The following is an 11,589-nucleotide window of genomic DNA, read 5'->3' on the forward strand; positions in this document are numbered from 1 at the left end:
CTCTCTAACCTACATTGTTGCCAGCCCATCAATGCATAGTGTAAGATTTTTATTAAGGCTGCAACAAGGCTGGTCTGGGTCGGGCTTTTACAATCCAAAGTCATGCCCTATGTATTCTAATCTAAGCACATTCCCGTCCTGACATTAATTTAAGGCTTAGGATAATTATTGTCCTTGATCCTAAGCCCTCCAGGACCAAGTCAAGCCCAATCCTACCCTGATTGTCCTCGATTGGGCCGAGTGGAGAAGGGTTGGCTTTGGTGCTGGCCCGATTGACCCCTGTCCTTAGCCCTGATTGGCTTTGTCCTTAATTGGCCCTAGCCTTGATTAACCATATCCTTATCCTTGTTCCTAATTCATTGAGATCAAGCATCATATGTCATTTCACTCTAGATAAAAGCACTCGGTCCAAGCTTTAAGTCTTCAAGCGGATAGTAAACTAGTCACCGTAGAAAAAATACTTTCGACTAGTACCATTCCAGCTTTAGGGCGGCAAGAATATGATCGATGAGAACTTGAAACTAATAATAAAGGATCAAGAGAATTCTCAACTAATAAGAATAAGATGATTGACGATCATTCTTATTGATTAATGCATTACCATGATGCTAATATTCATAGAGAGAATAAGAGTTATAGATGCATTTCTTTCTCCAAAAGAAAAAAGACATCAATGCATCATCCAATGAACCACGAGAAGGAAAAAATCCAAATGATGTCAAGAAGCTCATTTCCATCTCCAAGCTCTCGGTGCGGCGCTTTTTAAACTTGTGAGAATTGACATCATTTGGATGCGACCCGCAGAGGAACCCGCTTGAATGGGGAAGTGGGGAAGTGGATCTGAGCTGGTGAGAGGAGTCACATTGCCCATGAATTTTCTTTTTTCCAAAAACTACCTATGGATGCTTAGTCTTTCAACCAAGGAGGTTTAACAATCCTTTTCTTTCTAGTGGTAAAAATGGAGATTTGAAAGAAGAAAAAAACCAATTAATTCACCCCAATGATTACATCATCATGACAATGATTTTATTTTGTTGGTATTGGCACTTTTTTTTAATACTGGAAATGAAATGTCATCTGCAAGGGTCGAATATATGATCTCTCCACTAAGAAGTATGGATCTTACCATTCAACCAATCCTGCATTGACTATACTTTATAATGATGATCTCTCGGAAAAAAATAAATAAATAAATAGAAAGAAAAAAAAGAAGAAAGAAATAAAAAGAAAAGAAAAGAAAAGAAACGAGTTCATAATAAGTTAATAACCTTCTAATTTGCCATTTGAGATACATGTGAGATGTTTTTCCATTGGAATTTGTTTTTCCATTGGAATTTGGAAGCCATAATTTTCAACTACAATTTTCAACTACCCCAATCGTACCTGTGTAATAAAGAAAGCGAGTTCACCAACCAACCCCTTTCTCTCTCTCAGTCTATCTTCTTCCTTCTCGTTCAGCGCCGGAGTTTGGTGAGCCTAATCGTCTTCCAATTGTCATTCCCCGAATTGTCTTCTTTTCTGGTTTCTCCATCTTCTCACTCCTATATCCAGCCTCCCAGGGGGAGAGAGAGAGAGAAGCAGAACTTGGATTGAGATTGAGGAGCATAGAGTGTCATGGCCAGGAAGAAGATTAGAGAGTATGATTCGAAGAGGCTTCTCAAAGAGCATCTAAAGAAGCTTGCTGGGATCCAACTCGAGATCCTCTCTGCTCAGGTAATGCTTCTTTCACTTCGCTCGACGGCTTGAGCCTTGAATGCTATACTTTCTGGACTTGCTCTTCACCTTTTCAGTAATTGATGCTCGCGTAGTAGAATTTTCCAGTAACGGCGTGATCAGCCCTTGTTCGCCATTCTTTTTATCTTAATTTTGAATCTGATTTGTGTTTCGAGCTTGATTTGTCCTTTGACCTGTTCTGTCGTCTTTGCTTTTGAATTCTTAATTTTGTGAAGAGATCAAAATTCGCACTTTTTTGGCTAAAATCGTGTTACATATGGAACCTGGGTTTTCTTCTGATCATTTCTGTCTCCGTTACTGTTTCTCCGGAGCAGTTGACTTCTTTTGGTGTTCCGATAGTCATGAAAAGTCTTTTTCAAAACCGATCATTAAGGGCGTTACGACGATATACGAGAGAAATGGATAAAAACTCGTGAAAATAGATGGAAGCCTCTCCCGATTACAGCTGTTACTCATTTCATCATGTACAGTCTTTGTTTATCTGAAGAATTTTCACCTATTTCCCTTCTGAGAATGATTTCTCAAAAATTGTGTAAACGCATGTTTTATGTTAGGTGACGGAATCCAGTGACTTCACTGAGCTAGCGAACCAAGAGCCATGGCTTTCGTCCACAAGATTGGTTGTGAAGCCTGACATGTTGTTCGGAAAGCGTGGAAAGAGTGGTCTGGTAGCTCTGAATTTAGATATGGCCCAAGTTGCGTGCTTTGTGAAAGAACGCCTTGGAGTGGAGGTGATTACTGAATTCACAGTGTCTCTGCTGGCAAATTTTCTGCTTCCGTTACTGTACTTGCATTATGTATAAATTCGTTACCTCTATAGGTTGAGATGAGCGGATGCAAGGCTCCGATAACTACATTCATTGTTGAACCGTTTGTTCCTCATGACCAAGAATATTACCTGTCTATCGTCTCTGAAAGGCTTGGCTGCACCATTAGCTTTTCAGAGTGTGGGGGTATTGAAATTGAGGAAAACTGGGACAAGGTAAGCTGGTAATCAAAGGGATATTTGAAGTTGGGTTTTTCCCTATTTTTCATTCATTTCTTGCTCCAGTTATGTGATCCCAGGTCTGCTTTTGTCTAGGTTAAGACAATATTCCTCCCGGCTGATAAGCCTATGACTTCCGAGGCATGTGCTCCACTAATAGCCACACTTCCCTTAGAGGTATATTTTATTTCTCTCTCAACATATTGTCGTGTTTGCTTGCTTGTGTTGTGGTATCCAGATTGTGTCATGCCCTATACATTACCCTCAAATATCTGACAATCCTAACTACTAAAAAAAAAAAAAAATTTGAAGTTAAATTGATCAGATGAGGTTATTCATATTGTTATCATGTGGTACTTGGAAACATTCATCCGCAACTGTGATGCTGAATTCTGTTAAACATCAAAAACCAAAAATTCCATGTCATCACAAGAATCCAGTCTGACTGCTTTTCTTAAGCATTCTCATTATTTATTTATAAGTTACACCAACAGATGGGAGTTTTGCTCCCACAATCTAAGCATAATGTATCATGTATTTAGGGTTTATTTGTGTATTCTTATTATAAGCAGGTGATTGTGTCTTGCTCTCCATGGGTTTTGAGTGTGTGTGTGGGGGGGTGGGTGCGTGTGTCTCTAGCAGTATATATCTGAATTGATCTGGGAGGTTCGGCTGATATGGATTGAAGTGGGTATTATGCAGAAATGTCACATGGCAAGTTTATTCATATAATTTTCAATTATGAAAGCACAGAAATAATTTGATGCAATCATGATTCATATCTGAAATTGTAAACATGCAGCAATAAAAATATCTAACTATAAACTAGCATGATAGCAAATAAGAACTCTTAATGATACTAATTAAGTCGAATGAGCATGGACTTGCATAATGTAAATCCACAGCTTATGGTGAATGCATGTGCATATAATAGTTATATACTTTATCCAGAAGAAATAAAAAATCATGGATTTGGAAGAGTGTAAGCATACAATTTGTTGTACTGGTTCATTACCTCCAGAAAGGCTATTGTGTTCAATAGCTTAAGTTTTTAACTACCCATGTAGAAAAACAACCAGATATTTGAAGCACCAGAAAGGAGTATAACTGAAAAAAGGCCTTAAAGGAAAAATTCAATCGTTTGAACACAGGTCAAAATCTTTTATTTTGACTTTAACCTTCCTCACATCCAGCTATCTAAGAGTTCCCCATTGTTTTCGGTGTCCAAGTACTGTACGAAATGGAGCATTGACAAAACAATTTTACCAGAACAATAGAACTATCACGTTGTTATTGTTAAGTTGTGGCTTTTAGTTTTATCACACATTATGGCTAGGTTAATCCTATTTGATTACATCATTGCTTTCCTAAAATAGGTGCGCGAGAAAATTGGAGGCTTTATAAAGGGTGTATTCGCTGTGTTTCAAGGTATGCTTAACTTTCCAATGAATGACTTGGTTTAGGGGATTTCCTTAAAACTCCAACAGGTTGATTGTATTTGCATTTCAAACATATAATTGACATTTTCAATCTTTTTGAAAGAGGGATTTTGCTCTTGATCTTTCTTCGTTTTCTTTACTCGAACTTATTGCAATATTCTTAAACAATTTTTTGTGGTCTCTTTTGTAACTTAAACTGAAATTTTCTTGCTGAGTTTTAATCTTGTTGGTTATCCTCTGCACAGATCTGGACTTCTCTTTCCTAGAGATGAATCCATTCACACTGGTGAATGGGGAGCCATACCCATTGGATATGAGAGGAGAATTGGATGATACTGCTGCTTTTAAGAACTTCAAAAAGTATGCATACGTCACTTTTCAAGATTTACTAGTTTTTGTATGTATCATAGCTCTCATTTGTTTTTGTTTGGAGGGGATTAATAGAGTGTATTGTACCTTCATAGTCAACATACTTGTCTCTTGCAGGTGGGGAAACATAGAGTTCCCATTGCCTTTTGGTAGAGTTCTGAGTGCTACAGAAAGCTTTATTCATTCATTGGATGAAAAGGTAACCATGTTCAATTTCTAAATCATATTTTGAAGGAATTCCCTAATTTTGAAGTCAGGAAGGCTTGATTATATCGTAACATCTTAGCTACTCCTAGCAGGGAGGTAGTGGTCTTGGTTATGGAGTGAAAATATCTTCATCCATTTCCAATCTGAATATTTAACCGTATGTCTGTTATCCGGTTAAGTACATATGGGTATAAAACCACTTATCTATATTGGTCTTGTTGAGCTGCATATCTGGTGGTCGGTTATACGGTTAAAACTGACAAGCAACTCAACTACATGTTATCCCAGTAGAATGAAACCCAGCTACATGAACTCGTGGTTCACCAATCAGATCAATTCAGAGCCATATTTCTTTTCAATCCTAAGTCATGCATATCTGTTCTTAGTACTTCCAGATTATTATTCCCATTTACACCTTGTTCTTTTATTCTGCCAAACTGCAGATAGATTTTATCAGCAAAAATGATGTTCCTGAGTAAATAAGTCTGATCCTTATGTGGAATCTGGAATCAGAACAAAACTAAGAAAATCAGAATGACTTCTTATGTGTACATTCAATAGAGAAACCTTAGATCTAAGAAAGCCTAACCCTCCGCTGTCTTCTCCGGATCCACCATGGTCCTTAACCAACAAAGCCAGTTCAGTACCACACATCCACCCTACTTGTACCTCCTAAAAGAAGGAAAAGGAAGAAAAGATTATTGCCTGCAGTTCCAAGTGAAATAAAGACTGTTAACCTGAAACAAGGTAGAAAATATATAGGGAACAATGGATCTAATAAACAACAGCAGATTAGAGAAAATTAGCAAATGAGTGAGAAGTCTGATGAGGAGCAGCACAGCTTGCACAGGAGAAACCAGAAACACCTAACTATGAAGAGTACATCCATGAATTGGAGCCAGCCCTCCTATTCCATACCTACCATTGGACAATGCCATCACTGGTGCTCCTTTAATGGGATCAGGCTCATCTGAGCAATGGGCTTCCACGGAGCAATATTTCTGTGTCATTTCATTTCTTTCTGTGCCAATGATGTAACGTCCTCCACCTTCACTATTCATTTTTCTTGAATAACTGTTGCACCAGAGATAAGAAGAGAGGTTTACATGGTTTGGCTGGCTGCTGTGGTTAAGTTTTCAGTGAGCCTTCCTCTTCTCAGCTTCTCTGTTTTAGTCAGCTTAGGGTTTTGCAATAGCCAAGAGAGAAAAGGGAATTTTTATCTATTTGTTTTGTTACAATAATTTGATCTCCTATAGTATAACCTTTCTACAGTAGAAAGAGTAATTTCTGGTGCAATAGAAGACATTTAGCTATGATTTTTAGGTATGCATTTGTTATATTTATAAGGAAATAACTTAGGTGGATGTCAGTTGGGTCTGAATCAATTTATCTGATATCTGATTGATTAAGGTGGACATATTTAATTTGCCTGGATATTAAGCAGATTGGCTTCTCTTTTTTTTTTCTTTTCTAAATACCCATATCCAACTTGATCATAAAGAATATGGACTCAGACCTGGATAAGCTTCAGCTCATTGAGAGCCCAGCCTATTACAAGCCTATTATGCCATGTCATTTAAGAACTATAATAGTTATTAATAAACTTCTAGGATGATGCATGCTAATTCAAGTTAAGATTCAAATCATGAGATTGCCCTTTTTCAAGTCATTGTTTTTCAGGTTCGTTAGTCATGATGAATATATATTCTTATGTTACCCATTTTCTTAGAGATGTCATTATTATTATATGGTTGATCTAATCTGGTTTTAGTTATAGAAACTGGAGCCTGCATCCACTAACTTGGAGCCAAATGCTTATTAATAAATACCTCCATTATATCGCAGACAAGTGCATCCTTGAAGTTTACTGTTTTGAACCCTAAAGGGCGCATTTGGACTATGGTGGCCGGTGGCGGGGCTAGTGTTATTTATGCTGACACTGTAAGTATAACTGCTCCTAAAATCACTCTGCTTCTTCTTAAGAAATAAGCATGCTATGGGTGATTTTGTTTTTTTCTTCCTTTTTTTTTTCCCCTGATCTTGCATATAATACTTCACCTCAACTTTTTCTCTTCCTTTTTTTTTTTTTTTTTTTTTGATTTTTATTTTTATTTTTTTTTTATTTTTTTTATTTAATTTGTTAGGTTGGAGATTTGGGTTATGCATCAGAGCTTGGCAACTATGCAGAGTATAGTGGAGCTCCAAATGAGGAGGAGGTATTACAGTATGCCAGAGTTGTTATCGACGTAAGAACTTGCCAAGCTTGGCTTAACAGCAACTTGTAGCTTCTTTCTTGCATGAGTTGTCAGTTACTACACTTTGAATTTACTGTAAATTGAAGTTGTTATTGTACAATGTTGCAGTGTGCGACTGCAGACCCTGATGGTCGTAAGAGAGCCCTTCTTATTGGAGGTGGCATAGCTAACTTCACGGATGTGGCCGCTACTTTCAATGGCATCATTAGGGCCCTTCGGGAGAAGGTGGAGTAGAATGTTTTTTTTTTCCAACTGCAATTTTAATGATAACCACTCTTCTATATTTGAAGCATGTTTTTTTCTCTTATTAAGGAATCCAAGCTGAAAGCTGCAAGAATGCACATCTATGTTCGAAGAGGAGGTCCAAATTACGAGACTGGTTTAGCAAGAATGAGAGCCTTGGGTGAGGAACTGGGAGTTCCCCTTGAGGTATGCTGTTTAGATTTTTTTTTAGGGTATCTAATGACTTCTAAGTGTGTGACCCACCTGGCTATGAAGATTGATTTGCATTGACATATTTTGATGGGCAACCTGAATGACCCATTTTCTGAGAGGTGATGAAGTTAGAGAAGCTTGGGCCGACCCATTTACCCAATTGGAACTCCATATATATGTACCTTATGCTTTCTTGTAGAGTCACTGTGAGATATCAGGATTTTTGCCTTAGGGTTTCAAGTGAGTTTTGCAATGCCATTCTAGCAGTTTCGAGAGATCTCCATTTTAATCTTCTTTCATATATCTTGAAAGTTCTTCGCCTATGGATATAGCACATTGTGGTGGTGTTTGAACTACATTAAATCTTTGTGTTGCTTTAATTTGTTTCCGTTTCTATTTATGATTCTTCAGTTGGAGTTCTTTACCCATAAACAGATACTGTGTTGGTTGCTGCTAAGCCTATTGTTAAAATTAAAAGATTCCTAGGTTGCTTTGTTTCATCAAAATCTGGAAGTACGAAGTGCTGCTGTTTCGCTTCTGTTTCTCTCACCCTTCTTGTGGGCTGCACAAAATAAGAGAAAATAGAAATAGTGATCTTGTTTGTGGGAACTAGAAGATTTTTTTTTTTGTTTTTCATATTAATTCCTGATATTTTACCTTCAGTTGTCTTGTTCTTTTTCAAATAATAGGGATTCCTATTTTCCTGATCACATCTTGTCTGTTTTCTGATTCATTGTTGCAGGTTTATGGCCCAGAGGCCACAATGACCGGAATTTGCAAGCAAGCAATCCACTGCATCATGACATAAATCTCATTCCCGACTTAATGGCCTTCCTACAATAGTTGTCGAGAAAGTAATCTCAAGATTTACTTCTAAAAGGGCCCCTGGGTACAATTGATATCAGCACCATATGTTCCATTGAGTTTGGCCATTCACTACAAGTTCATTTTCTTTCCTTTTTTTTCCCTCTGTTTTTTTGTTAGTCTTATCCTTGACACTTCATCTCATTGTTGATTTTGAGTGTATTAGTAGTGTCTATTTTGATGTTTACTTCCTGTATCAAGCATACCCCGTATGGTGACAGGAGTACATAAGCTTGTGCTCTACAACCTAGTAATGGTGACACCAAAAAACAAGTTAATGGCCACCGACTTCAGGTTCAGAATTTGTTTTCTTATTATGTCAAAAGATGCTTTATATTGAGCTCTCCAGGACCAAATTCCTAGAGGCAAGGGAAGAAGAATTTACAATAAAAGAAGGTGGGGATTGTCACCAGAACCTGCTGAGCTTAAACTTTTGGGCACCCTTCGCTGAAAAATCCTACAAAGGAGTTGCCAGATCTCTGTACAAAGCAAAACTTAATAGAGGAAAACCTAGAAATAAGTTGGATAACATCATCAGATAGATTGCAGCTCGTGCAATGCAAGGAAGAAGGCTGCCCATTAAGAGCTTAAATTGCAGGCTTACAAGCTAACAGCCCAACATGATCTGTATGGTGTTTAATTGAATAGAAAGTACAAAAAGAATTGTATCCCAGATGGAGGCCGATGTGGTCATGCTCACTTGGTTTAAACTACTACAAATTCTCCACCCCAGATCCTAAACAATGCAATTTCAAGCCAGTGGAGTGAAAAAGCTCTATATTTTAAGTGTTTTGAAATCGAACCTCAATGAAATCAAACGAATCCATAACAAATCAACCTATGAACTCCCCAACATCAACTGTTATCTTTCCACAAGTTTTTGCATGATCTCAATGGAATAACATGACCTATCTTCCATTTTTCCGGCGGAGGAATTCTAATTTGGAATCCAATTTGGTGATGCTCAAGTTTTGTAGTAAGTGCTTAATTTCCAGCTTTAGCTAACCATTTAATATCCTTTTTCTTTTGTTTGAAGATCAAGTATGTAGGACATGAGCAGTGTTTGCAGATGTCAAGATTGAATTTAATGGACAGAGTATTTTCAGTTGAAGGAGCAAAAATTTCTATTGGCGTTGGGATGTCGAAGGAGACCATACTTCTCTTTGCCATGTTCCATTCGCTTGTAAAGATTCTGTAGTAACCTTGTTCATTGTTCCTGACAGTGGCTCCCGGATCCAGTAGGATGAAGGAGGAAGGTAGGCTTTTTTGTTTTGGCCAAAAAAGGAGGAAGGTAGATGAATGGTTGATAATAATAGAGCATGGGGGTATTTTAGTAAGGTCATATGTATTAAACATCTTGAGGGGCATTTTGGTCATTTCAATTTGAAGTGTGAACAAATGAACAAATTTAACAGTGTTATTGTTATGAGACCCATACATATTTTATTACTAAGTAAACCCAACATTTTGTTTATAAAAGGATCCACACGTAAAGAGTTTTTTTTACACAACACCCACTATTGGGATTTTTATTTGCAGCAGCCCCTGCTGTAGGCAGCCAATGGTGTAGATTACACCATGTAATCAAAATAAAATCGAATAATGTATAATCAAGTGGCGGGTTTAGTTGTAAATACAATTTTTAATTTTTATGTTCTAATGGGTTTAATGGTTTGCTAGTTTACAAAATAAAACCCTTCCATTTAACCGATTCTCAATCTCTATTTCTTTGTGGTCTAGCCACGGTTAAAAGAATGGTGGGGAAAAATAAACCGTGGCTAACCATTAGTCCGGATATGAGTACAGAGTGCTCTTCGACGGGTTTACAACCACAAAATATAGGGGTGCCTATAAGATTGGGTGATGAGATTTTTTTTTCTTTTCAAAATGTATTATTATTTTTTACTTGCAACCTCACCTACAAGTGCCCAAGCTTTAGATTCATAACTCTTGTGTACCAGTTACAGCCAAACAACTGATGAATAAATCGAACCTCTCCATTGTGTATTATCCTCTGCTTCTCACCTCCTCTGTTCCATATAGCTCAATGAGATGTGGTTTATGGGTTGTTTGTGTTTTTGTAATTATTTGGGTTTCAGCTTTATAGTTTCAGTATGAACTTCATGGATAAGATTTTTTTTGTTTTTTGTTTGGTAATATGCAAATTTATTAAAAGCGAAAACCGCAAAAGAAAGTACAATGACGATAATAAAAAAACTAGTGCTGAGAAATACACGGATGTGCTACATGGAAGAAAAAAGAAGATTGAGAATTTGCTACTTCAGCTGCCAAACGATCCGCTACATGATTAGCTTCTCTCAAAGTATGAGTAAAGGCCACCTGGGTAATCTGCTGAGAAAGATATCTAATATCTGCAATTATGGATCTAATCCGCCAAGGCATGAACGAGGACTGAAGTTGTAAGATTTTGTTAATGTTGGCATTGTCACTTTCTACAATCACCTTACTAATATTTTCCAGATTACTCCACACAAGCGCCTTGCGAATTGTAAGGGCTTCCGCTATTAACGCAATATTAGAGCCACAACCTTTGTTAGAATCATGGATAAGCTCATTTACAATTTATTGTGTTGGTAACTTGGTATTCCCTTTCTTGAATTCTTCTCCTAATGATGATTATGTTGAATTACTGTGGGTTTCAGCTGAAGAGTGTTTCGTTTGGATCGTAGCATTTTCATGAGCCACTTATCTGAAATTCTGAATTCTTACATCAATTCGCTTCAAGTGTATCCATTACAAGCAGAAAGAAAGATTGAGGGGAATCCATTATGGCAACAATCCATAAGTTCAAACCGTTTTCCTGTATCGATTTTGTACTGCACTATAAATCGTGTTCAAACCGTTTTTTCATGCCGATTTTGTACTAAAACCGTACCAGACCATTTTTGCAAATATAGAAACTGTACTGTACCGTTTAAATTCGGTATGGTATGGTACGGTTCTAGTTATCAGTATTGAAAGTTGGTACTGTACCGAATTATCGAAACCGTACCGATTGACACCCTTAACTGTGGGTGCCTTATCATTTAGAATATAATAGTAAGCGATCACTAGTTTCACCTTAATAATTTTGAGTGTTTATATAAAATTTAAAACTGTATGAATTTTGATGGGTTTAATAAAAGAAAGGAACTATCAAAAGAAATAAAAAAAGTAACAAGGTTATTTTTATCATAAATCTATTAAACATTTAAACCACCAAAAATCGTTTGGTCACTTTTATACTCGGTCTTTTTTGGAAAATGCAAAACATATATATATATTTATTATTATTGAAAAT

The 11,589-nt window shown here is 37.0% G+C and overlaps 1 protein-coding gene across 1 annotated transcript; it reads left to right on the top strand.

Annotated features, from left to right (window-relative positions):
- The first annotated feature begins 1,365 nt into the window (after positions 1 to 1,365).
- On the top strand, positions 1,366 to 8,590 carry LOC149019406 (ATP-citrate synthase alpha chain protein 2). Its single transcript, XM_089153415.1, has 12 exons — positions 1,366 to 1,713; positions 2,289 to 2,465; positions 2,555 to 2,716; positions 2,816 to 2,896; positions 4,096 to 4,147; positions 4,404 to 4,518; positions 4,645 to 4,726; positions 6,580 to 6,675; positions 6,879 to 6,980; positions 7,098 to 7,214; positions 7,302 to 7,418; positions 8,167 to 8,590. The coding sequence occupies exons 1-12, from the start codon at positions 1,615 to 1,617 to the stop codon at positions 8,230 to 8,232; spliced, it is 1,266 nt and encodes a 421-aa protein (XP_089009541.1). The 5' UTR covers positions 1,366 to 1,614; the 3' UTR covers positions 8,233 to 8,590.
- Positions 8,591 to 11,589: the final 2,999 nt, after the last annotated feature.

The sequence above is a fragment of the Hakea prostrata genome, chromosome 4 (assembly GCF_041222555.1).
Source record: "Hakea prostrata isolate BN-2017 chromosome 4, UWA_Hpros_2, whole genome shotgun sequence".
NCBI lineage: Eukaryota > Viridiplantae > Streptophyta > Magnoliopsida > Proteales > Proteaceae > Hakea > Hakea prostrata.

What these genes read in the sequence shown, in the direction of transcription:
- LOC149019406 (XM_089153415.1), top strand. Translation starts at nt 1,615, where the DNA reads ATGGCCAGGAAGAAGATTAGAGAGTATGATTCGAAGAGGCTTCTCAAA. An exon ending in TCGAGATCCTCTCTGCTCAG is followed by an intron (nt 1,714 to 2,288) that starts GTAATGCTTCTT and finishes GTTTTATGTTAG; the next exon opens with GTGACGGAATCCAGTGACTT. An exon ending in TTCATTCATTGGATGAAAAG is followed by an intron (nt 4,727 to 6,579) that starts GTAACCATGTTC and finishes ATTATATCGCAG; the next exon opens with ACAAGTGCATCCTTGAAGTT.